We start from the raw sequence: 21,468 nt of genomic DNA, 5'->3' as shown, positions 1-21,468 counted from the left end.
TAGTTGGGCATCCTTGCTGAAGAGAAGGAGTCTCTGCTGGAGTTGTGGGAGGTTCGCAGGCAGCAGTATGAGCAGTGCATGGACCTGCAGCTCTTCTACAGGGATACTGAGCAAGTCGACAACTGGATGAGCAAACAAGAGGTAACATGATGCCCCAACTGATAATACCTTGGTGGTGCTTCCCAACCTTTTTTCCTTGGGCCTGGACCCCGAGTTGGGGTCCTGGTCTAGTTGATATGATTTTATGAGTTTTTAATGTTATTTGTACATCATATAGGCTTTCCTTCTGAACGAAGACCTTGGTGACTCCCTGGACAGCGTAGAGGCACTACTGAAGAAACACGAAGACTTTGAGAAGTCACTTAGTGCCCAGGAAGAGAAGATCACTGTAAGTTACTTGAGTTTGTCTACTTTTATTATACTTTTCACATTGCACCTACCGGTCTCGTACACAGGGTTCGTACGGGTGCTTGAAATCCTTAACAATGCTTGAGTTTAAATGTTGTATTTACAAGGTTTGAAAAGTTCTTGGATTTTGGATAAAGTGCTTGAAATTCTTACTGTATTTCTCTTGCAATCTGACTATAGATAATCACATGTTCAATGAAAAAAATAATGAATTGAATATTGAGATTAGCAAACTGTACTTTTGGTTGTTAAAAGTGTAAAATGTGAATGAAATGAAATTACCCCTTTTAGCATGTAAGTATTCATCTAAAACATGCAACTTACAACCGTTGTAAGGTCCTGGAAAAAGCTTGAAAATGGACCTTGAAAGTCCTTGAAAAGTGCTTGAATTTGACCACTGAAAAAGTGTATGAACCTTGCATACAGTCACAGCCAGGTTTTACAAAGTTGTCTCTAGACTGTCATGAAATAGGATACACTTGAAATCTCTTGTCTTATACGTCTCCAGGCCCTGGATGAATTTGCTACCAAACTAATCCAGAACAACCACTACGCCAAAGAGGACGTGGCTACTCGCAGAGATGCTGTAAGTACCACTGTCAGCTTCATAAACTAACCCACCTCATGTATGAGAACTGAATACTAAAGCAGCCCGCAGAATTTTTTGTCATTTCTCTCAATAATAATTCAAAGTCTTCTCTTCCTTTGCACATTTATAGCTGCTCAGCCGCCGCAACGCCCTGCATGAGCGTGCTCAGTCTCGTCGTGCTGCTTTGGAGGACTCTTTCCACTTGCAGCAGTGTTTCAGGGACTCTGATGAGCTCAAGAGCTGGGTCAACGAGAAGATGAAGACCGCTACGGATGAGTCTTACAAGGTAGTAGCCAATGAGTTGGAGGTTAGAAGTTATGCTCACAATTTATGGCCTTTCTATTCTCTGACCTCTGTTCTTCTGTTCTCTTACAACAGGACCCCTCCAACCTGCAGGGCAAGGTGCAGAAGCACCAAGCTTTTGAAGCTGAGCTGTCAGCCAATCAAAGCCGCATCGATAACCTGCAGAAGTCTGGCCAGGGGCTGCTTGATGGAAACCATTACGCCTCCACTGAGGTAGCTGGTCGCATGGAGGAGGTCAGCTCCCAGTGGAAGAAACTGCTGGAAGCCACAGAGCTCAAAGGTAATGGCTGTAGAAAAGCTAAGGCTGACCACTTATCAAATGAATTGATCTGCACATAATGAAGGTGCTACAGCACACTGCAAAAAAAGTGTCTAAAAACAAGATAAAAACACTAAATCTGAGGGAAATGATCTTGCTGCATGGACAGATAATTTCACTTGACAATATTTCTTATATTAAGATGATTAAATCTAGAAAAAAGCATGTTGTACGCTTAAAATAAGAAATTAACTCTTAAAACAAGATAAATTAAAGCTGCAAGCAGCGATGAACTGGTCCGAGCAGAGTGACCTGACAATTATTTGTTTCTTACCAAGATTTTGAAAAAACTTTAGATTTAGAAGGGATGTTGGATAATTTATCTTGTTTTAAGAGTTATTTTCTTATTTTAAGTGTTCAACATGCTTATTTCTAGATTTAACAATCTTTATTTAAGAAATCTTGTCAAGTTAAATTATCTATCCATGCAGCAAGATCATTTCCCTCAGATTTAGTGTTTGTATCTTGTTTTTAGACACACCTTTTTTGCAGTGTATCTACATAGATTTGATGTCATCTAAGTAGAAATGTATTATCGTAAAAGACATGAAGGTAATACTGTATGTTATTGTGAGATAATCATTCATAATAGTGGTGAACAACCAATCCAAATGTAATCAAAATTGCAATGTGGATTAGTGCAACTTCCAAATTGCAGAGCAGGTTCAGAGCAGAACCGGGCTCATCAGAAATTGTATCATCTGTATAAAATTGTGGTACTGATTAGAAATTATAATTTCTTTTTATGAGTCATAAATCTAGCAATGAAACACCATTATTGATGTTACTGATTGAGACAGTGTGACGTGAGGGATTTCTTCCGTTTTTCTTCAGGCATCAAGCTCCGTGAAGCCAACCAGCAGCAGCAGTTCAACAGGAACGTCGAGGACATCGAGCTGTGGCTTTATGAGGTTGAGGGCCACCTAGCTTCAGACGACTATGGAAAAGACCTGACTAGTGTCCAGAACCTGCAGAAAAAACATGCACTGCTGGAGGCTGATGTGGCTGCTCACCAGGTACCCAGTGCTAGACATCCATCATGAAGCCATATCTCATACTAATTGATGCTGGTCTTTTTTTTACTGAATAGCTGAATATAAACATATGAATTATTCTCTCTCAGGATCGCATTGATGGCATAACAATCCAGGCTCGCCAGTTCCAAGAAGCTGGACACTTTGATGCTGACAACATCCGGAAGAAACAGGAGGCTTTAGTGGTGCGTTACGAAGCTCTGCGTGAGCCAATGGCTGCACGCAAGCAGAAACTGTCCGACTCCCTTAGGCTCCAACAGCTCTTCAGAGATGTGGAAGACGAGGAGACTTGGATTCGTGAGAAAGAGCCCATTGCTGCATCTACTAACAGAGGTAAAACATATTAACTGTAATTGCTAGTACCTTAAAACAAAAGGTCATAGTGGATGAAAAATAGTCTTTGAAATGGTCTGCTGCCATATATAGGCAGTGATCTTGGAGGATGTTTCAGTTGAAGCCCACCACTTTCAGATATTTCAGACGATGGATGAAGTTCTTAAAATATTCTCTTGTTTTTTTTCCTCAGGCAAAGACCTTATTGGTGTCCAAAACCTGCTGAAGAAGCACCAAGCCTTGCAGGCTGAGATCACCGGTCATGAGCCTCGCATTAAAGCTGTCACCCAGAAGGGAGAGGCCATGGTGGAGGAAGGTATTCATTTAAAGCCAAGCATTGTTTGGCATCTCCTACAAGTTGATTGTGACCTAAAGCAGTGATTCCCAACAGGGGGGGGGGCAACCCCCCCAGGGGGGCACCAAAAATCCACGGGGGGTCGCGAAGCCCTCTTGATTATAAGGGATGTAATAAATCTAATGTGTTAAACATAGATGAGTCAGCATTTAATTAATTAGTGGGACAAAAACAACTAAATAAGGGCTACATTAAACTTTTATTCATTTATTTAAATAGAAAAATCACTATAGAAAAGTTTAAAAATAAAGGCTATATCGCGAGAATAAGGACATGTGTATCGTCCCTCCTGCAGTATACACAGGTAACCTCACCTAGCGGTAACCTCACCTAGCAACAGAAACACGGAGCTAATGGAAAAATGGCGAAGCGTCTAGTCAAATTGAGTTCGGCTTCATAGAAGCAATGGACAATGGGGGGGTCGCCAAAGTTTACAATGGTAAAAATGTGGGTCCCTTAAGAAAAAGGTTGGGAACCACTGACCCAAAGCATAGGAAGTATTTTCCCCACTTTCAAAATGCTGATCATTTCTGTGTGGGCTCACCAGGACACTTTGCTGGGGATGATGTGAAAGTGAAGCTGGGTGAACTTCATGGACGCTGGGACACACTGAAGGCTAAGGCCTCCCAAAGGAGACAGGACCTGGAGGACTCTCTGCAAGCCCAGCAGTACTTTGCCGACGCCAACGAGGCAGAGTCCTGGATGAGGGAGAAGGAGCCAATCGTCGGTAGCCCAGACTACGGCAAAGATGAAGACTCTGCAGAGGTACATGAATGGAGAATTAAAAAAAAAAGAATTAAAAAATATATCGGTATCTCAATATAGCATGTCAAATTTTCATCTACTTGTGGTTTACCAAAAAGTGTATCATTTGTTGATCTTTTTGTGTTGCCACTTTAAGGTCTGTCTTTGATCATATGAAATTTATGGGACAAGTGTCAAGCTTGTATTCCTTTATGACAAATACCGTTGTGCTGAATGGTTTGTCTTCCACAGGCTTTGCTGAAGAAGCACGAGGCCTTAATGTCTGATCTGAGTGCCTATGGCAGCAGCATCCAGTCCCTGAAGGAACAGGCCACGTCCTGCAGGGTAAAACAGGAGCTCTCTTCACACCTCAACCAGTGTTTTTAATGCACAATTAAGCCTCTGATTGCTAGTGTTTGTGAATTCTCATATAACAAAATTCAGTTTCAGCAGATTTCTTTAAGCATAAATCAGGAACTTAAAATGTTTGTTTAACAGCAACAAGTGGCACCAACTGACGATGAGACCGGGAAGGAACTTGTCCTGGCCTTGTACGACTACCAGGAGAAGAGTCCCCGTGAAGTTACCATGAAGAAAGGGGACATCCTCACTCTGCTCAACAGCACCAACAAGGTAGACTGTCGGCCTATCAACTAGAACAGTGATTCCCAACAGGGGGGGCGCCAAAGATCCACGGGGGGTCGCGAAGCCCTCTTGATTTTAAGGGCTGTAATAAATCTAATGTGTTAAATATTCAGTCAGCATTTAATTCATTACTGGGACAAAAACAACTAAATAAGGGCTACATTAAACGTTTATTCATTTATTTAAATAGAAAAATCACTATAGAAAAGTTTAAAAATAAAGGCTATACCGCAAGAATAAGGACATGTGTATCATCCCTGAACATCAACATCCCCTGTGATGAAAAATCACAGAATCTGACGAGGGACAACCAAGGCCAACACCCACTGAAAATCAGATTTGAGGCCATTTGTTAAGACGCAAGCATACTTGTTTGTCCTCATGGGATTTTTGGGAAAAAAATAATAAATATATAAAATATGGATACAAATCTACTGTGATTTTGTAACGCGAAGCAGCCATAGAAGCGATTTCCTTAATTGGAATAAAGCAAACAATTGAAGATGATAGCTTTAATCAGAAAATCTCCCTTTAACATGACTTCCTAATATCATCTTTTGCAGGATTGGTGGAAGGTGGAGGTGAATGACCGTCAAGGCTTTGTTCCTGCTGCCTATGTGAAGAAACTGGACCCTACCCAGTCTTCTTCCAGGGAAAACCTGCTGGATGAACACGGCAGCATTGCACTGCGCCAAGACCAGATTGATAACCAGTAAGAAACCCACACACGGCTTTCACTTTGTAGATATAATTTTAGTTTACTAATTTCTTAATTTCCTTCCTACTCGATTTGTTATCTGTTCCTTTTAAGTGTTGAGTCTATTCTCTGTTCTTTAACCTTACTTTCAACTCATATTTTTATTGCTTTTAACAATAATGACCTTTTCCCTGGCCTCTTTCTCTTGTCTCCTCTGCTGTCCTCTCGCTCTATTTAACAACTTAATCTTGTCTTGCTGTGCGTTCACCTTGCCTTGCCATTGAGCAGGCTTGTCACCAAGGAGGCCTGCAGTGTGTCTGTGCGCATGAAGCAGGTGGAAGAGCTGTGAGTAGGAACCAGCTTCCCTCTGCGTGTTCTTGTGAACGTGATGCCACTAAATATCATCGCAGTTATACATCCCTCCCAACCTCCAAACCCTTCATTGTGTAAAACTGTGTCTACTTGACTTTCAACTTCTATTCAGAACAAGAATAGAAGAACCTTTGATGCACACCTTCCATCCCTCTCATCCCAGGCTTGCCTATGAATGTTAATTTCTGATATTCTCTCATGTCATAAGCCGTTCTGTTCTGCTCATATTGGGCTTTGATTCATTCAGTGATCCCAGTGGATCCCAAGATTAAAATCTGCTGGGTTTGGCAGACGTCTTTTTTTTTTATTTTATTTTTTTTACATTTACTCAAAATCATTCGAGGTCACAGGATTAGATTACAAAAGCTATTACAAAACATGTTGTAGAAAATAGGATAGAGGAATAAATCAACATTTATGGCTCCATACAAAATTGAGAGACCTGGTTTACAATAACCTGAAATGAAAGTAATATCTATGAGGTGATTACGAACTTTAATCTTGTTTCAACTTCATTCAGACTCCATTTGGTAAAACATGTCCAAGTGGTGATTATCAAATAAACTTCAGCGTAATGCTTGGCTGGTCATAATGTTTATTTTTACTTTTAAAAACCTGTAAGAGCCCTGAGGGATTCCTGTTTCCCCTACACTGCCATGGGCTGCTATGAGTTATAGATGTTAAACCTAGAATGTGATTGATCAGTCTACCAACTAGCCACTCAATCAGTCACTGTTAACTAGATTGTTCTAAACACTCGCCTCATTCATTACATTTTGTGGCACTTGTTGCTTCTATCTGATCATATTGTTGGTTTTATAAGCCTCTCAGTTTAATGACAGGGGTCCAGTGCTGCAACGAGTGTCATTGTCATTATCAACCAATTATTATCTTATTTTGTTTGGTCTTTTTTTATCAATACGTAATTATGCAAAACAGAAAAAATTGAGCATTTTCTCACATCAAAGACGCTGAACCCACAGCTCCGTATTTTCTATATAAATGATAAAAGCATTTTCTTGTCGATTGACCGATCGTTTCAGCACTGAGTTGATTTTGAGAACCATCAGTTTGTAGCAGAGATATAAGTGTTCACTCGCAATTAATACAAATCCCTGAGACAAAAAGATGACATCCAGTCTGTTCTATTCTAGGTACGGTACTCTGTTGGAGCTGGGAGAGAAACGCAAGGACATGCTGGAGAAAAGCTGCAAGAAGTTCATGTTGTTCCGTGAGGCCAATGAGCTCCAGCAGTGGATCAATGAGAAGGAGAGCGCCCTCACTAATGAAGAGGTCGGCTCTGACCTGGAGCAGGTTGAGGTCTTACAGAAGAAGTTTGACGACTTCCAGAAGGTAATGTCAGCTCATGTTTTAATAACTTTTATTTAAGAGAGCCACAGGCATGACATCACATCCCAGTTAGCGTCTTCTCCACAAACTTCTGTAACTTTTTTATTTCTCTCGGTAGTTCTGGTTTCACTGTCATGTTGTCTATGGACTATAAAAGACTATAAACTATAAAATTATAAAGCCATACCTGTTATTTATAAGTAATCAGCTGGTATAACCTGAACTTGAGTCATCAACTCATTAACCCATTTAAGCTGGAAAAGCATTACCGCATTTCTACCATTAACACCGGGGGAGCTGTTGCGTTATTCTACCATTAAAGCAGGGAAAGCGGATACGTCGTTTTGTAGTTTTTTTTCACCTATTTTTGGTCTCTCGGCCAATAAAATGCATCAGAATACATGTGGGAGTTTCACAATGCATCATGGGACTTTTCCAGAACTTTGAAATCATGGCGGAAGACGACTATAGCGGAGGGAGCTCAGATATAACGGCTATAAGCTCTCAAAAAATTTCACTCTAACTGCATGAATTTCATTTCTATCTGCTACAGAGGCTGAAAAATCGATTATTTAGTAGAAGCGTTGCCACTTCTGTTGAATTTCCAGAAAAATTTCAGGTTTTAGGGGGTTATTTTAAAGAGGTTTTCCAGGCATTTTTTCCAGCCGTTTTAGGCCTTAATGGGTTAATATTTCTGCTTGTATGTAGTCGTTGAGATTGTTTGTACATGTCTAACTAGTGTATGATTTGTTCTTTTGCTTGGTCCAGGACTTAAAGGCAAATGAGTCTCGCTTGAGGGACATCAACAAAGTGGCGTCTGAGCTGGAGTCTGAAGGCCTGATGGCAGAGGAGGCCCCCATGGTTCAGGCTCAAGTGAGTTCTACTTCCCGGTTTAATTTTCTGAGCCAACAGCCCTGTTTACCTGTCTTGTAATGAATTTCATTTTCTCCATCAGCAACAAGAGCTTCTCGCTTCTGCTCCTGGCAAGGTTCTCATCATTTCTTTTACTTGACATACATTCTGTTTGATACATAATCAGCATTTCAAATATCACAACAAGAACTGAGGCATTTCTTTGGTGCATTGATAACAAGTATTTCCTCAAACAGGATGAAGCGGATTCCAAGACTGCATCTCCATGGAAGGTATGCATAATCTTAACACTATTAAATCTGTCTACAAACATTCAGTTGTTTTATCTGTTTTTTTTACACAAAAAGCATCAGCTACAAATATTTGACAGCCTGTCGATCTTCATGTGATACTGTAGCTATGCATGACTGTTCAGCATTGGGTTGATGTTTGATACTGGTGTGTCACTGGAATCTACTGCAATCATGCCCAAAGACATGCTACTGGCATGGAGCCTAGTCTTCTATGATTAGACACTGTTGAGACCACCGGGGAGTCTAGGAACTCATGTCTTTTATAATATCTGTCTAATTCAAACTATGTCTCAAGCTATCTCAATCACTTACAAATGTTTAGTTTGATTTGTTATAATTCAGTGCATGGTTGCAGTACTTACTATGTCCTGATTGGTGTAATGTCTTAGTTAGTCTCAGCAGAGGGCTAAGACAAACCCTGGGAGTTTTTCATAACTCTTTTGACTGGTGTGGTGGTTTTCTCTTTTTGTCCTTTTCCCCCTTCTTTCTGCCACGTTTTGTTCACATTTGACTTTAGAATATACGCTTGGCTGTTCAAACAACGGCTAACTTTAATACTATCAAGGTAAGATGAACTAGTCCACCCTGCCGTCGTTCTGAATCGTCCCTCCCCTAGCTCTCCTGTCCTGTATTGTCATCAGAAAACTGACTCTGTCATCGTAGATTCCTTGTGTTGTCTCATGATCGGTCTCTTCCTGTTCTCTGTACACTGACTGGAGTGTTCAGTTTGTTTGGTTTTAATCCTGTTTCTAATGGCATTTGTTCTTCCTGTTCTCATCCATCTTGTTCAGTGTAGTTTGAATGGATGTTGGCATGCCACAAGTTGTTTCTTTTCCATTTTCCTCTGCCTGTCGATCGTCGTCTGTGCCCAACACACACACACACACACACACACACACACACACACAGAGTGCAAAAAAACCCACACTTCTAGGATATATTGTATTTGCATGATTTATAGATAAAATGTTGAATTTAGTCTCCTCACCTTATTTTAAATCATGATATCCAAGTTTATCTGATGATATTGCTTAATGCTAATGGCTACATTGCTGTGTCCCTCTAATTTACTCTCTAATTTAATCTAATACACTCTAATTTAGGGTCTATTTAGTTTGTGTATTGCACATTATTGTATATTTTAACACAACACCAGAAGGAAAATAGCTGCATACAGACAAAGCAAACTGAAGAGTGTAGTGTGCTGTAACATGTTGATTATTTTATGTGTAGGAGCTGAATAATCGCTGGCGGTCCCTGCAGCAGCTGGCTGAAGAAAGGAGTAACATGCTGGGCAGTGCCCACGAGGTGCAGCGATTCCACAGGTACAAAGCAAAGACTTATTTACCTTACTTTTGTCTTTCATTGTTACCAGAGCCATTAATATAATATAATATATAACTTTGCATTGAACACATTCCAGATCATTGTACAGTTTGCTGTTGACAATCTAAACTCAGTAATGTCAGTATTATCAGCATTATCTTTGGAAAGAAGACACCATAGCCTACTGGTCAGACCAGACCAAGTAAGATTGTAGCAGCTAAACCCCTGAGGGGCAAATTCACACAGAATGAATTGGGACTGCTGATAGCGCCATTAATTGGCATCACTTGCAACCACTCTCTGCCCCACTATCTGACCTTTTCACTAAAGACATAGCTTTAATGATATTTTGATGCAAACACTGCCTTAAAGTTTTGAAGCTGAGCGCAGTTTGCCTCCTGTTTACACATGATTGCAATGATCCAAGTAGCAGAGTATAAATACGGCAGAGGTTAAAGTAGGTTCGGAGGTGTGAAGCCCTGAATAACTCCCAAGACACGTATTTGGGCTTGGCTTGTGCTGTGTGTTTTTTTTTTTTAAAAGCTTGGATTCAGCTTGTTTAACCACAAAGATAAGTGTGTCTCCAAAGAAAAGAGAGACAGTGCATGGTTACGCATCTCCATCGATTATTTAAATCTCCAGAATCACACCACCAATTAATGTTTTGTGTTTGTCTACACATCACACGAGTCAGACTGAGCCAGAAATCTATTAGTTTATTAACCTAATTTATCATGTATTTTCAAAAATGACATGTAGGGGAGCTGAGAGGAGTCACTGAATCCCAAAATAAAGGGGTTTGAGTTGACCTTATATTTATTCTTATAAATGTGATTCATTTAACACCAACTCTCTGAAGACACTAATAATTTCACACATGTGGCTATTAGTGCTGGTGTTTGTGAATTGGACTATTTTTGCAATGATGCCCAATTGCATAGAAATGCGTTGATTTTGCACAAAATGTAAACATATCACCTTATTTTACATACATGCAAATAGAACTGCAGCACAGGTAAGTTGCATAGCCTTGCTTTAAAAGGTTTATATGCTAATAAACCCACATTATTTCTTAAACCAGGGATTAGTAGGCAGCATTATGGTGGTTACTGCTAAGATTAGATGGCTCCACATAGGTCCACTTAAAAAAACTATTCTCTTGTAAGATAAATCCGGAATCTTTAAGAGTTGGAGCATTGTTTAACCAAAGATAAAACAGAATGCGATAATGGATCCATCCAAATCCAACACTGAAAACTGTACAGGGACAGTATATCTTATGTTCAAATTGATGAACATTTGTTTTTCTAAACATACAGCTTAAATTCTAAATGTGATTCATTCTGTTTTTATTTACATTTTACAGTGTCCCAACTTTTTTGGAATCAGGGTTGTACTTAAATGAGTACTTATGCATGCATTAAGGCACTTTTACTCTTAATGGAAAATATATTAATTTGAAACCTTTATTCTGATCAGCTGCAGAACTTTAAGTGTTACAAGTGTATAGTGTTAAAACATTAAAACATGTTAAGGGCGACACTCTCCGCCCTTGTTACTGCGTACTTGCACACACAACCTGATGTTTGATGTTTGAGCACATTTCCTTTCACAGCATTTGACCAAAGTTGTATTTGTGTCTCCTCAGGGATGCTGATGAAACTAAAGAGTGGATTGAGGAGAAGAACCAGGCCCTCAACACTGACAACTATGGTCACGACTTGGCCAGTGTGCAGGCTCTGCAGCGCAAACACGAAGGCTTTGAGAGAGATCTGGCAGCCCTGGGAGATAAGGTCAGATTGTCCTTTAGCCATTCATATGAGGTTTTAGCTCATCTAGAACCATACCGTTGGCTGAAAATATGGTATTTCCCGTAAGGCTTCTACTCATTTTTTACTCCACTGCACAGGTGAACTCTCTTGGCGAGACAGCGGAGCGTCTGATTCAGTCCCACCCTGAGGCAGTGGACGACATCCAGGAGAAATGCACTGAGCTGAACACTGCCTGGAGCAGCCTGGTGGGACGTGCTGACCAGCGCAAAGACAAGCTTGGCAACTCCCATGACCTGCAGCGCTTCCTCTCTGACTTCAGGTGAGCAGGCACCCACAGGCAGCTGGTGCCAGTGGGTCAAAATTATGTCGTTTTTTGGAGAGAGGTGTTAGAGATGCACTTAATGGCCCTCATTTATCAAACGAGCATATGTCAGAAAGTGAGCGTAAAGTGGGCATCTTGTTGTTATTATTATTATTATTATTATTATTATTATTATTATTATTATTATCATCCTGTTGGACACCGGAGCGTCAGCGTCTCCTTCACCACCGGTGCTGCCCGGAAAGAAACATTTCCAATCAGCGCTGTCACATATATATATCTCCATAATAATAATAATAACAACAATATTCGGATATTATATAGATTATTAGGCTTTATATGTCACGATGTATAAATGAATCTCGCATAAGTGAAACTCGCCGGGAGTTTAATGGTCCACTGCTACTCTGCTGACAACACCACTGATTTCCTTCCTTTTCACTTTTTATGCTGCCAAACAAAACAAGTTTGTTGTTTTGCAGCTGACAAAAAATCCTCTTTTTGGCCGTATTGCGTCCTTCGGTGTCTTAAACTCTGAAGGCGAGTCTTCTGAATCGGGTATATATTAGGGCGTGACATTTAAATGACACTTGTTTCCAGCCGCCACATTTATCAACAGCCAATCATTCTCACGCAGTGGTTGGAGGGATACGATCGTTTGAGAAATCCCACGTGAACCCTGTCGTAAGACGAAATATATACGCTCAGATCTGCGCTCGTTTCTACACTCCTTTGATAAATGAGGGCCAATGTGTGTGTGTGATATTTCTGGTTTAACTCCTCACTTCTCCACAGAGATCTGATGTCCTGGATCAATGGCATACGAGGGCTGGTGTCCTCAGAGGAGCTGGCCAAAGATGTGACTGGAGCAGAGGCCCTTCTAGAAAGACACCAGGTATTAAACTGCTCCCTTCTGTTCATGTACAAAACTGCAGGCTTCAGTGCAGATCTTTGCCAATCATCCCTTCTTTTCTTTTTCCGTCTTCTAGGAACACCGCACAGAGATTGATGCTCGTGCCGGTACCTTCCAGGCTTTTGAACAGTTTGGTCAGCAGCTGCTAGTGCGAGGCCACTATGCTAGTCCTGAGATCCAGCAAAAACTAGAGGCTTTAGACCGTGAGCGTGCCGACCTGGAGAAGGCCTGGGTGCAGCGTCGCATGATGTTGGACCAGTGCCTCGAGCTCCAGGTAGTAAAGTTTAAAGCCATGATAAGCCCTGTTATAAACCGTTATGTCGTCCCTGACAGCTGTTTTGTCCCTACGCTGACTGGCTGTTGTGCGTGTCCCTCTGCAGCTCTTCAACAGGGACTGTGAGCAGGCAGAGAACTGGATGGCAGCTCGTGAAGCTTTCCTTGCTAGTGACGACAAGGGTGACTCCCTGGACAGTGTGGAGGCCCTCATTAAGAAACATGAAGATTTTGACAAGGCCATTAATGTTCAGGTCAGCAAGATGTTTGACTGCTCAGTGCAAGCTTTTGAAAGCTTTTGAAGAACAAGTGTTGTATTAATTATTAAATCTGCCCTGCTGTACAGGAGGAGAAGATCGCTGCTCTGCAGTCTTTTGCTGACCAGCTGATTGGAGCCGACCATTACGCCAAACCTGAGATCTTCAACCGCCGCAATGAAGTTCTCGACAGGTAGGAAACATAACTTTAGATTGTCTTTTATTTCACCAACTTGCAGTTTCAAACAGGTCTGAGCATCATTCTTAGTTGGATTTAGTTTAACCTTCAAGTATTGAAAGCTAGTTATCCATGAGCCACTTTCTCACACATCCTAGATGCTAACTAAAACATAAACATGATCTGAGTCTCACAGATATCTTTCAAGATCTAGATTCCTCGATATTTTACTGCAGCATTATAAGAGTACTGTATAAGAAATAAGACAGGACCTAAGGAGCCCCATGTGAAATATCCTTTGTGTGTGTCCCTTGTGTTGAGCCTAGTGATGTGCCAATGAAGCCTCATGAACCATTGTCATTATTTTCAGAGCCCACTAGATTGTGCTATTGGTTTAAAGAAAAAGGCTCAAGCAATGGGAATTGAGTGTTTTTAAGCTCTTTGTTGAACAGAGAGCACCATCTAGTTGGCTCAGAAAATAAAGAAAATGGTTCATGAGGCTTCACTGGCACATCACTAGTTGAGCCTATTTGTTAGTGGGTCTGACGGATACACATTTCCTCACCCTTTCGCAGTAACCACTCTTAAAAGTGGCAGAAAGAACATGTTTACCTTTGTAAAAACCTTCCAAAATATAAATTAAAAGGCTACTAGGTAAAAAGAGGCAGCTCTTTGTAACTGTAACAAAAATGTGCTTGTGTTAGAGCATACTCACAAACTTCACATTCTGATATTTGAAAGGTGGCGCAGACTGAAGGCCCAGATGATTGAAAAGCGTTCCAAGCTGGGTGAATCTCAGACCTTGCAACAGTTCAGCAGGGATGTGGATGAGATTGAAGCTTGGATCAGTGAGAAGCTGCAAACTGCAACTGATGAGTCGTACAAGGACCCAACCAACATCCAGGTACACATCTGGCTTCTACTAGCACACAAGTTCATAACTACACAGCTAGTCCCTCCACAATGGTTCTGAGTGGTAGCATCACTTCCACACTTAATCTTAGTAAATGGAAGAAGATAGCACTTTTTTCTCTTTTAAAGAAAACTTAACGGGACAGTTCACCCCAAAATCAAAATGACATATTTTTCCTTTGTCAATCTAGATTTTTTTAAATATACATCTATAGGAAAAGAAAAAGGTTTATTAATGGTAATGTTAATTATAGTAGTACTAAGTGGTTTCTGGAAGGAGACCAGTAGGTGAGTGATTCTAGGACAGGTAATTGAGCCATGTGTTCTGAGCTAAATTAAAATTGCTAATCTGTTTGTCTTGGTTTATTGACAATACTCTACTTTAACAGTGTTATAACCCTCCCTGTGTCCTGCCTGAAGTGAGACTGAATTTTTCTCTCCCACTGTCTTATTTTTTTTTATAGTTGTCCAAGCTGCTGGTAAGTTTTAGTAGTGTGCCAACTAACAACCGAGCAGGTTGTCCTCCATTTGTCCACGTCTTTGCTATGTGTGTGTAGACATGATGTAGAACAACCACTCTGTCCATCTTGAGTTTTTCCCTCATCAGCACTGTTGAGTGCCAGCTTCTTTTCCACCTGGTTTTTAATTTTTTTTTTAATTTAAAAAAATGGTTTAATTCTGTGTTCATTTTCGTATTTTATCCTAGGTTTGTTTTATCATCGAAGGCTACTAGTCTTGGGTGTGGCTTCCATTTTTATTTTCAATTCTTGAGGGGAGTTATCTTTAGAATTGCTTCTGATGTTTGCTTTAGCAGTCAAACTAACCAAAGACTAGCTTGGAATGAAATTGAGACTGAAATGAATTAGGCTGTGAATATGACACTAGTTTCAAACAAACAAATTCAACAAAGCCATTGGCTCAGTGCCTTACTGTGTCATGTTTAAAGACAGTATTTACTGTGAGCGTCTCTCAGGCCAGCTGAGAAGGTAAAGCAAATATACAAAGATACAAACAAGAAGCAACTTTGAAATGGCTCTTCCTTCAGTAGGTTTTTGCAAAGTTATTGCTGTTGCAGATGTTGCCGTCTACACTGCCATTTTCTGTTGTCACATGTTTGTCCTTTGTGACCGTCCATGTCCAACACATCGTCCGTCATGCTTGGTGTCCTGTGTTGAAAGTCATTTTTTTATAGTCTACCTTCTATTATTTATTTTACAAACACAATTTTTCTTTTAGCAACGCAGCTTAATAAGCCTTATGTACCTGGCCTTAATGACAGATGTATTTTATGTAGGGCTGGGACTCGATTAAAAAAATTAATCTAATTAATTAGAGGCTTTTTAATCGCATATAAATATTTGACCTGAGAACAGTGAGAAGTCATTTTTTTCACATGGATTTTTAGTATACCATTGAATAATGACTGAATACATAAGATTAAGCAAAAAAAATATTGTTTATTTTTGTTCAAGTCCAACAGACCAGTGCAATTTTTGCCATTAAGTGTAGCAATAGCATATTTAGAAATATAGTACATTTCATAAATTCAGGTAGCCTATAGGTAGGTAGACCTTCTGTAAACTATAATAGTTTGGTTTTTTAAGTAAAACACAATCCACGCTAGCTAGCACACTAGCCGCTAGCTGCTATATGTTTTGCATTGAGGTGATACTTGAGGCTGGATGTGCTGCGGTGATATGCGAATTCCTTGTTGCATAGCAACACAACCACGCTCTTATCGACGCTTCCATCTGTTGGTTTTTTGTAACTAAATGTCCCATCATCCACGGGGCCAACCAAAGCGTCTCATCAGCTTCTTCCTTCATGTTCACTGTGGTTTGTTGTTGTCTGAACTCATGAACGCTAGTTGGTGCTCCAGTATAATCGGTCCGCCTGAAACTCATCCAGTGAGAAACGTTCCGCGGTGCAAAAATAAGTGCGATTAAAATGCATAAATTTTTTTTTAGTTAAAGTCCCGGCCCTAATTTTATGTCAATGTCTGCCTCAATGCTTCAGATAAAGGTTTATTAAGCAAACTTTGTCGTAATTAATGTAATTTCCGCTCTTGTGCAGAATGTAAGTATGACAGCAATGCTAGATGTTCTGTTTGTCTCAGCTGTAGGAGAGTTGTGAACATTTGTCCACCTTGTGGTTCTCATGCTATGTCCATGTCCCCCCTGCCTCTGTGTGTGCTGTCAGAGTAAGCATCAGAAGCATCAGGCGTTCGAGGCAGAGTTGCACGCCAACGCTGACCGAATCCGTGGGGTCATCGACACCGGCAACACCCTGATTCAGAGAGGAGCCTGTGCTGGCAGCGAGGACGCAGTCAAGGTATGTTCATCATGTTTTGTGTTCTACAGCATGTAAACTATATGCACAAGTTTATTTTTATTTTTATTTTTTTGTAATAATTTTTATTGCATTTTCTGATCCTGTGGATGTGGTTTGTGTTTTTAACTACTTATTATGTAATACAGATAATACAATGAAAACATTACAATTGACAGTGATGTAGCAAATTCACATCTGGAAAGAAGTGATGAGTAGTAAAAAATAAATAAATAAATAATTTTTTTACAAAAATCTAAATTTCCATTTCGAGAGAAAATGCTATATTTTTTTGATAATTAAAAATAATAATTATAAGTAAATTAATGTCCTGCCTTATAACCCAAAAACATCAGTTAGCCAGTTTCCCTCATTGCCATCTATCATCCCTTTTAATACAATAATTGTGAGTCTTTTACCAGCTTATTTAAAGAAGGGGGCCCAGATCTTTGAAAAAGTTATCCGTCTTCATTTAAATCTGTGTGTTAGATATTCCATTGGTATTAAAGACAAGTTTATTTTAAAATATTCAGCAGACTCATCAAATGTAGGTTAATAGCAGAATTAAATGTACAGGTATTAACAGTAATGAGCAAAAAATAAGGCATTTCAGGGTACCAGTCCTGTGACCATGTGAGAGCTTAAGAAAACATGTTGTTAAATAATGGTGTTTCTGGTAACTTTCTGTCAATGGATCATGTTGTGTTGCTAGTGTAGATAAATTCCTGCAAAATATAAATGAAAAATGATCATATTATAGTCTTATCATTTGTATATAGAAATTGCGATTGCAGTTTTTGATATCAGATGATTTAAATTTGAACTTGCATTGCTAAGAACTAAAAATGCAGATATACTAACCATACCACTCCATACTACACTACATGTAGGCTACATAAGATGGCCCTCAGCCCAGAGTGTCAATCAAAACACAGGGAGTCAGGATGGACAACTTTTACACAATGCATGTGTTGGAACATAATTTTAACTGTAGTCCAATAGTAAAAAGGTAAAAAATAACTTAAAATGTGACTTGTCCGTTCCTCAGGCACGCCTCAATGCTCTAGATGAACAGTGGCAGTTCCTCGTCAACAAATCTGCAGAGAAGAGCCAGAAACTCAAAGAGGCCAACAAGCAGCAGAACTTCAACACAGGCATCAAGGACTTTGACTTCTGGCTCTCTGAGGTGAGTCTCCACATGCCAGATACATGTGCAAGAACCCTGAGATTCTCTTCTGTACATTGGTGTGTCAAGTCTGGTGCATGTTTCTTGTTTCTTAGGTTGAAGCTCTTCTTGCCTCTGAGGATTATGGCAAAGATCTGGCATCAGTCAACAATCTGCTGAAGAAACACCAGCTGCTGGAGGCGGATATTTCTGCTCATGAGGTTTGTAGCTCATGATTACAAAATACCTCTGCATGTGTGTCAGCTGGCCTCAAGTACCACATAAGACCTTATTTCAAAACAATTTACACTCCTCAGAAATTATAAAATGAAAGAGATCAATGAAAAGCCATTCCTACTGTAGATTCAGAGTTAAAATGACAGCTTCTGACCACCTCCCTACTCCCTGCAGGACCGTCTGAAGGATCTGAACGGCCAGGCTGACAGCCTGATGGGCAGTAACGCCTTCGACACCACACAGGTGAAGGACAAGCGTGACGCCGTCAACGGCCGCTTTGGCAAGATCAAGAGCATGGCTGCTGGTCGCCGCGCCAAACTTAATGAGTCCCATCGCCTGCATCAGTTCTTCAGGGACCTGGATGATGAAGAGTCTTGGATTAAGTAAGTTACCTGCAGGGGAGTCAGAGGGCAGCTAGTACAGGGGACATGGACTGAACACTGGGGTGAGCAGGAATCTACAGAGAGGGACAGAGGAGAAGGAAGAAGAGAGGAGGAGTATACAGGCAAAGGGAGCAGGGGAGGAGAGGGAACATGAAAGATGAGACTTCCACAACACGTTCTAATAGTTTCATATCAGCCTCAACTTACACATTTCTGCTCTGACCCCATACAGAGAAAAGAAGTTGCTTGTGAGCTCGGAGGACTACGGACGTGATTTGACAGGTGTACAGAATCTGAGGAAGAAACACAAGAGGCTGGAGGCTGAGCTGGGAGCCCATGAGCCGGCCATTCAGGTAAGAGGCTCATCTGTTCATCCTATTAACCCATCTAGGCCTAAAACGCCTGTAAAACCTCTGGGCGATTTTAAAATAACCCCCTAAAACCTGAAGTTTTTCTGGAAATTCAACAGAAGTGTCAACGCTTCCGACTAAATCGATTTTTCAGCCTCTGTAGCAGATGAAATTCAAAAAGTATTTGAGAGCTTATAGCTGTTATATCTGAGCTCCCTCCGCTATAGTCGTCTTCCGCCATGATTTCAGTTCTGGAAAAGTCCCATGATGCATTTCGACACTCCCACATGTATTCTGATGCATTTCATTGACCAAGAGACTGAAAACAGGTGGAAAAAACTACAAATACTACAAAACGACATATCCGCTTTCCCGGCTTTAATGGTAGAATAACACAACAGTGCCCCTGGTTTTAATGGTAGAAATGCGGTAATGCTTAAATGGTTAATCTAATGAGATTTGTGTCATTTCATGGTTTGGTGTTTGAGCCTTGTTGTCTGCTAATGTTCCTCAAAAGGCAAAAAAGGTCTTTAGGCAGTCAGTCTGAACCTCAAGTGCATCTTAAGCAAAAAGTCAAATGTATAAATGACACTGTAGTGTAGTCACTAGAGTTTCTTATCTAAGAAATCTTTGGAAAATCTTGTAGCTGTGGTATGCAGGGATTAGATCTGTGTTGTGTGTGCTCCCAGTCGGTGCTGGACACGGGGAAGAAGCTGTCTGATGACAACACCATCGGTCAGGAGGAGATCCAGCAGAGGCTTGCCCAATTTGTCGACCATTGGAAGGAACTCAAAGACTTATCTGGAGCAAGGTAAACCAGCTGAGCAGCACACTCACACACACCTACACCACATACACATCCATAGAAACGGGTGTGTAAATGTTTGGCATGTGTGTGTTTGCTCCCAGGGGACAGAGGCTGGAGGAGTCGCTGGAATACCAGCAGTTTGTTGCGAATGTGGAAGAGGAAGAAGCGTGGATTAATGAGAAGTTGAATCTTGTGGGAAGTGAGGACTATGGAGATACTCTGGCGGCTGTGCAGGTGCGTTTCTATCATTGAAAACACATCATGTTGCATCACATTAAAACAATGTTTTTTAACTGGAGAGAGGGATGATGAGTTTCACAAGTGTCAATGAAACTGTCTTTTCAACAGGGCTTGCTGAAAAAGCATGAAGCATTTGAGACAGACTTCACTGTGCACAGGGACAGAGTCAACGACGTGTGCACTAATGGAGAGGAGCTTATCAAGAAGGTACTCATCATATACCATCCAGAGGAATACATTTTTTTAAAAAGCAGTGAAATGATGATCTATGTTGAATTTTGCAGTAAGACTTCAGACACAGAGGTTTGACAAAATAGTTTGTGTGTGTTTCTAACAGAACAACCATCATGTGGACAACATCAGTGCCAAAATGTCAGCTCTGCGCGGCAAAGTGTCTGAGCTGGAGAGGGCAGCAGCTCAGAGAAAGGCCAAGCTGGATGAAAACTCTGCCTTCCTGCAGTTCAACTGGAAGGCCGACGTGGTGGAGTCCTGGATTGGTACGAAGTCATAATGACATCTGTGTTTTCCAATAAGATCAGTCTCTTTCCAAAACTTCAAACTGACTTCTTTTAGTTTTCTAAATATTAGATTTAATAGGTATGTTTTCCACAGCTTCATTCATCTACAAACTAGAAGATTGCTCAATCAGGACCTTTTTGTTAAAATATACTAGTCACTTGTTAACCATAGCCAGAAGAACAAAATGCTCTATATTACTGCTACTTACGTCATCATCTCCATCATTTAAGGTTCTTTACTTTAAAACCACTTATTTTTTCTATTATTTCTTCATTGCTTTAATAATAAATAAGGAAGCCAAATTGTCCAGAGAATATTCATCAGGCTTGCCAGTAATGCATTATTAGCCTGGTTTGTTAAAGTGGATGTTATAACCATGTGATGTGACCACTTTCAGTCATCAGTGGTCACATGATTTGCAAGACATTCATAATAAGTGATTAAAAGTCTCATCCAGGAGAATCAAACTAAATTCAGTGGAGACAGCCACTGAAAAATTGTCTTTGGTCATTTTGGTGTTTTACAGTCCACACTGGAATAACAGCTGATATTTCAACAGCTTTGATCCCATTGTGCCTGTACAGGACATGATTGTATCTAATCCGTGTTCCGAGTCATATCCAGAAACACTGCACAGAAGGACATAAAGCATGAGTAAAAACCAGAACGTGCATTTAAATTTCTGTTTGAATGTGGATTAAACAAAAACATATTAATAAGTGAGACTTAAAGGTGTTTGTAGACACTTTTGAAAGAGCCAGACTAGATGTGTTCCCTCGCTTTATGCTAAGCTAAGCTAACCAGGTCTTGACTCCAGCGCTGTACTTAAAATATTTAACACATTTCACTTTTGGAAAGAAGGCAAAGCATTTTCTCTACATATGGAACTATTTGTTCAATAATCTCTTCGAAAGCCTGACCCAAGTCTTAGTGTTCTCAGTGGAACTTGGCCAGACTTGAGTCTGTCTTTCTCTCCATCCTTTCTGATCCTGTGGATGTGGTTTGTGTTCAGGTGAAAAAGAGAACAGCCTGAAGACTGATGACTATGGCAGAGACCTGTCCTCTGTACAGACTCTGCTCACCAAGCAGGTATGTCCCAAACAATAATCTACATTTCCTCTTTATCATGTTACTCTTCCCACTGACACAATCTTTTTCTGTGTCTGTCTG

At 40.5% G+C, this 21,468-nt stretch overlaps 1 protein-coding gene across 4 annotated transcripts in view; it reads left to right on the top strand.

The window, feature by feature from the left end:
- The window catches only part of sptan1 (spectrin alpha, non-erythrocytic 1), a 46,930-nt gene that overhangs the window by 18,291 nt on the left and 7,171 nt on the right, over nt 1-21,468 (top strand). Inside the window, exons 10-46 of one of the 4 annotated variants that reach the window (XM_059357456.1) lie at nt 4-141; nt 278-388; nt 917-994; nt 1,128-1,283; nt 1,376-1,580; nt 2,454-2,635; nt 2,743-2,986; nt 3,180-3,302; nt 3,889-4,106; nt 4,338-4,430; nt 4,584-4,718; nt 5,294-5,442; nt 5,716-5,772; nt 6,954-7,152; nt 7,918-8,022; nt 8,105-8,137; nt 8,259-8,294; nt 8,833-8,880; nt 9,549-9,640; nt 11,290-11,434; nt 11,551-11,732; nt 12,531-12,630; nt 12,725-12,922; nt 13,029-13,175; nt 13,268-13,371; nt 14,098-14,260; nt 14,733-14,747; nt 16,468-16,599; nt 17,645-17,782; nt 17,878-17,982; nt 18,173-18,381; nt 18,614-18,734; nt 19,421-19,542; nt 19,641-19,773; nt 19,888-19,986; nt 20,117-20,276; nt 21,311-21,387. In XM_059357456.1, the coding sequence (XP_059213439.1) occupies nt 4-141; nt 278-388; nt 917-994; nt 1,128-1,283; nt 1,376-1,580; nt 2,454-2,635; nt 2,743-2,986; nt 3,180-3,302; nt 3,889-4,106; nt 4,338-4,430; nt 4,584-4,718; nt 5,294-5,442; nt 5,716-5,772; nt 6,954-7,152; nt 7,918-8,022; nt 8,105-8,137; nt 8,259-8,294; nt 8,833-8,880; nt 9,549-9,640; nt 11,290-11,434; nt 11,551-11,732; nt 12,531-12,630; nt 12,725-12,922; nt 13,029-13,175; nt 13,268-13,371; nt 14,098-14,260; nt 14,733-14,747; nt 16,468-16,599; nt 17,645-17,782; nt 17,878-17,982; nt 18,173-18,381; nt 18,614-18,734; nt 19,421-19,542; nt 19,641-19,773; nt 19,888-19,986; nt 20,117-20,276; nt 21,311-21,387 (4,752 nt within the window). The remainder of the gene's footprint in view (nt 1-3; nt 142-277; nt 389-916; nt 995-1,127; nt 1,284-1,375; nt 1,581-2,453; nt 2,636-2,742; nt 2,987-3,179; nt 3,303-3,888; nt 4,107-4,337; nt 4,431-4,583; nt 4,719-5,293; nt 5,443-5,715; nt 5,773-6,953; nt 7,153-7,917; nt 8,023-8,104; nt 8,138-8,258; nt 8,295-8,832; nt 8,881-9,548; nt 9,641-11,289; nt 11,435-11,550; nt 11,733-12,530; nt 12,631-12,724; nt 12,923-13,028; nt 13,176-13,267; nt 13,372-14,097; nt 14,261-14,732; nt 14,748-16,467; nt 16,600-17,644; nt 17,783-17,877; nt 17,983-18,172; nt 18,382-18,613; nt 18,735-19,420; nt 19,543-19,640; nt 19,774-19,887; nt 19,987-20,116; nt 20,277-21,310; nt 21,388-21,468) is intronic. The other 3 variants (XM_059357458.1, XM_059357457.1, XM_059357460.1) reach the window with 3 other exon arrangements.

Source organism: Centropristis striata, chromosome 19 (genome assembly GCF_030273125.1).
Source record: "Centropristis striata isolate RG_2023a ecotype Rhode Island chromosome 19, C.striata_1.0, whole genome shotgun sequence".
Classification (NCBI taxonomy): domain Eukaryota; kingdom Metazoa; phylum Chordata; class Actinopteri; order Perciformes; family Serranidae; genus Centropristis; species Centropristis striata.
Note: the sequence above shows the minus strand (reverse complement) of the source record. Positions and strands in the feature narration are given on the sequence as shown.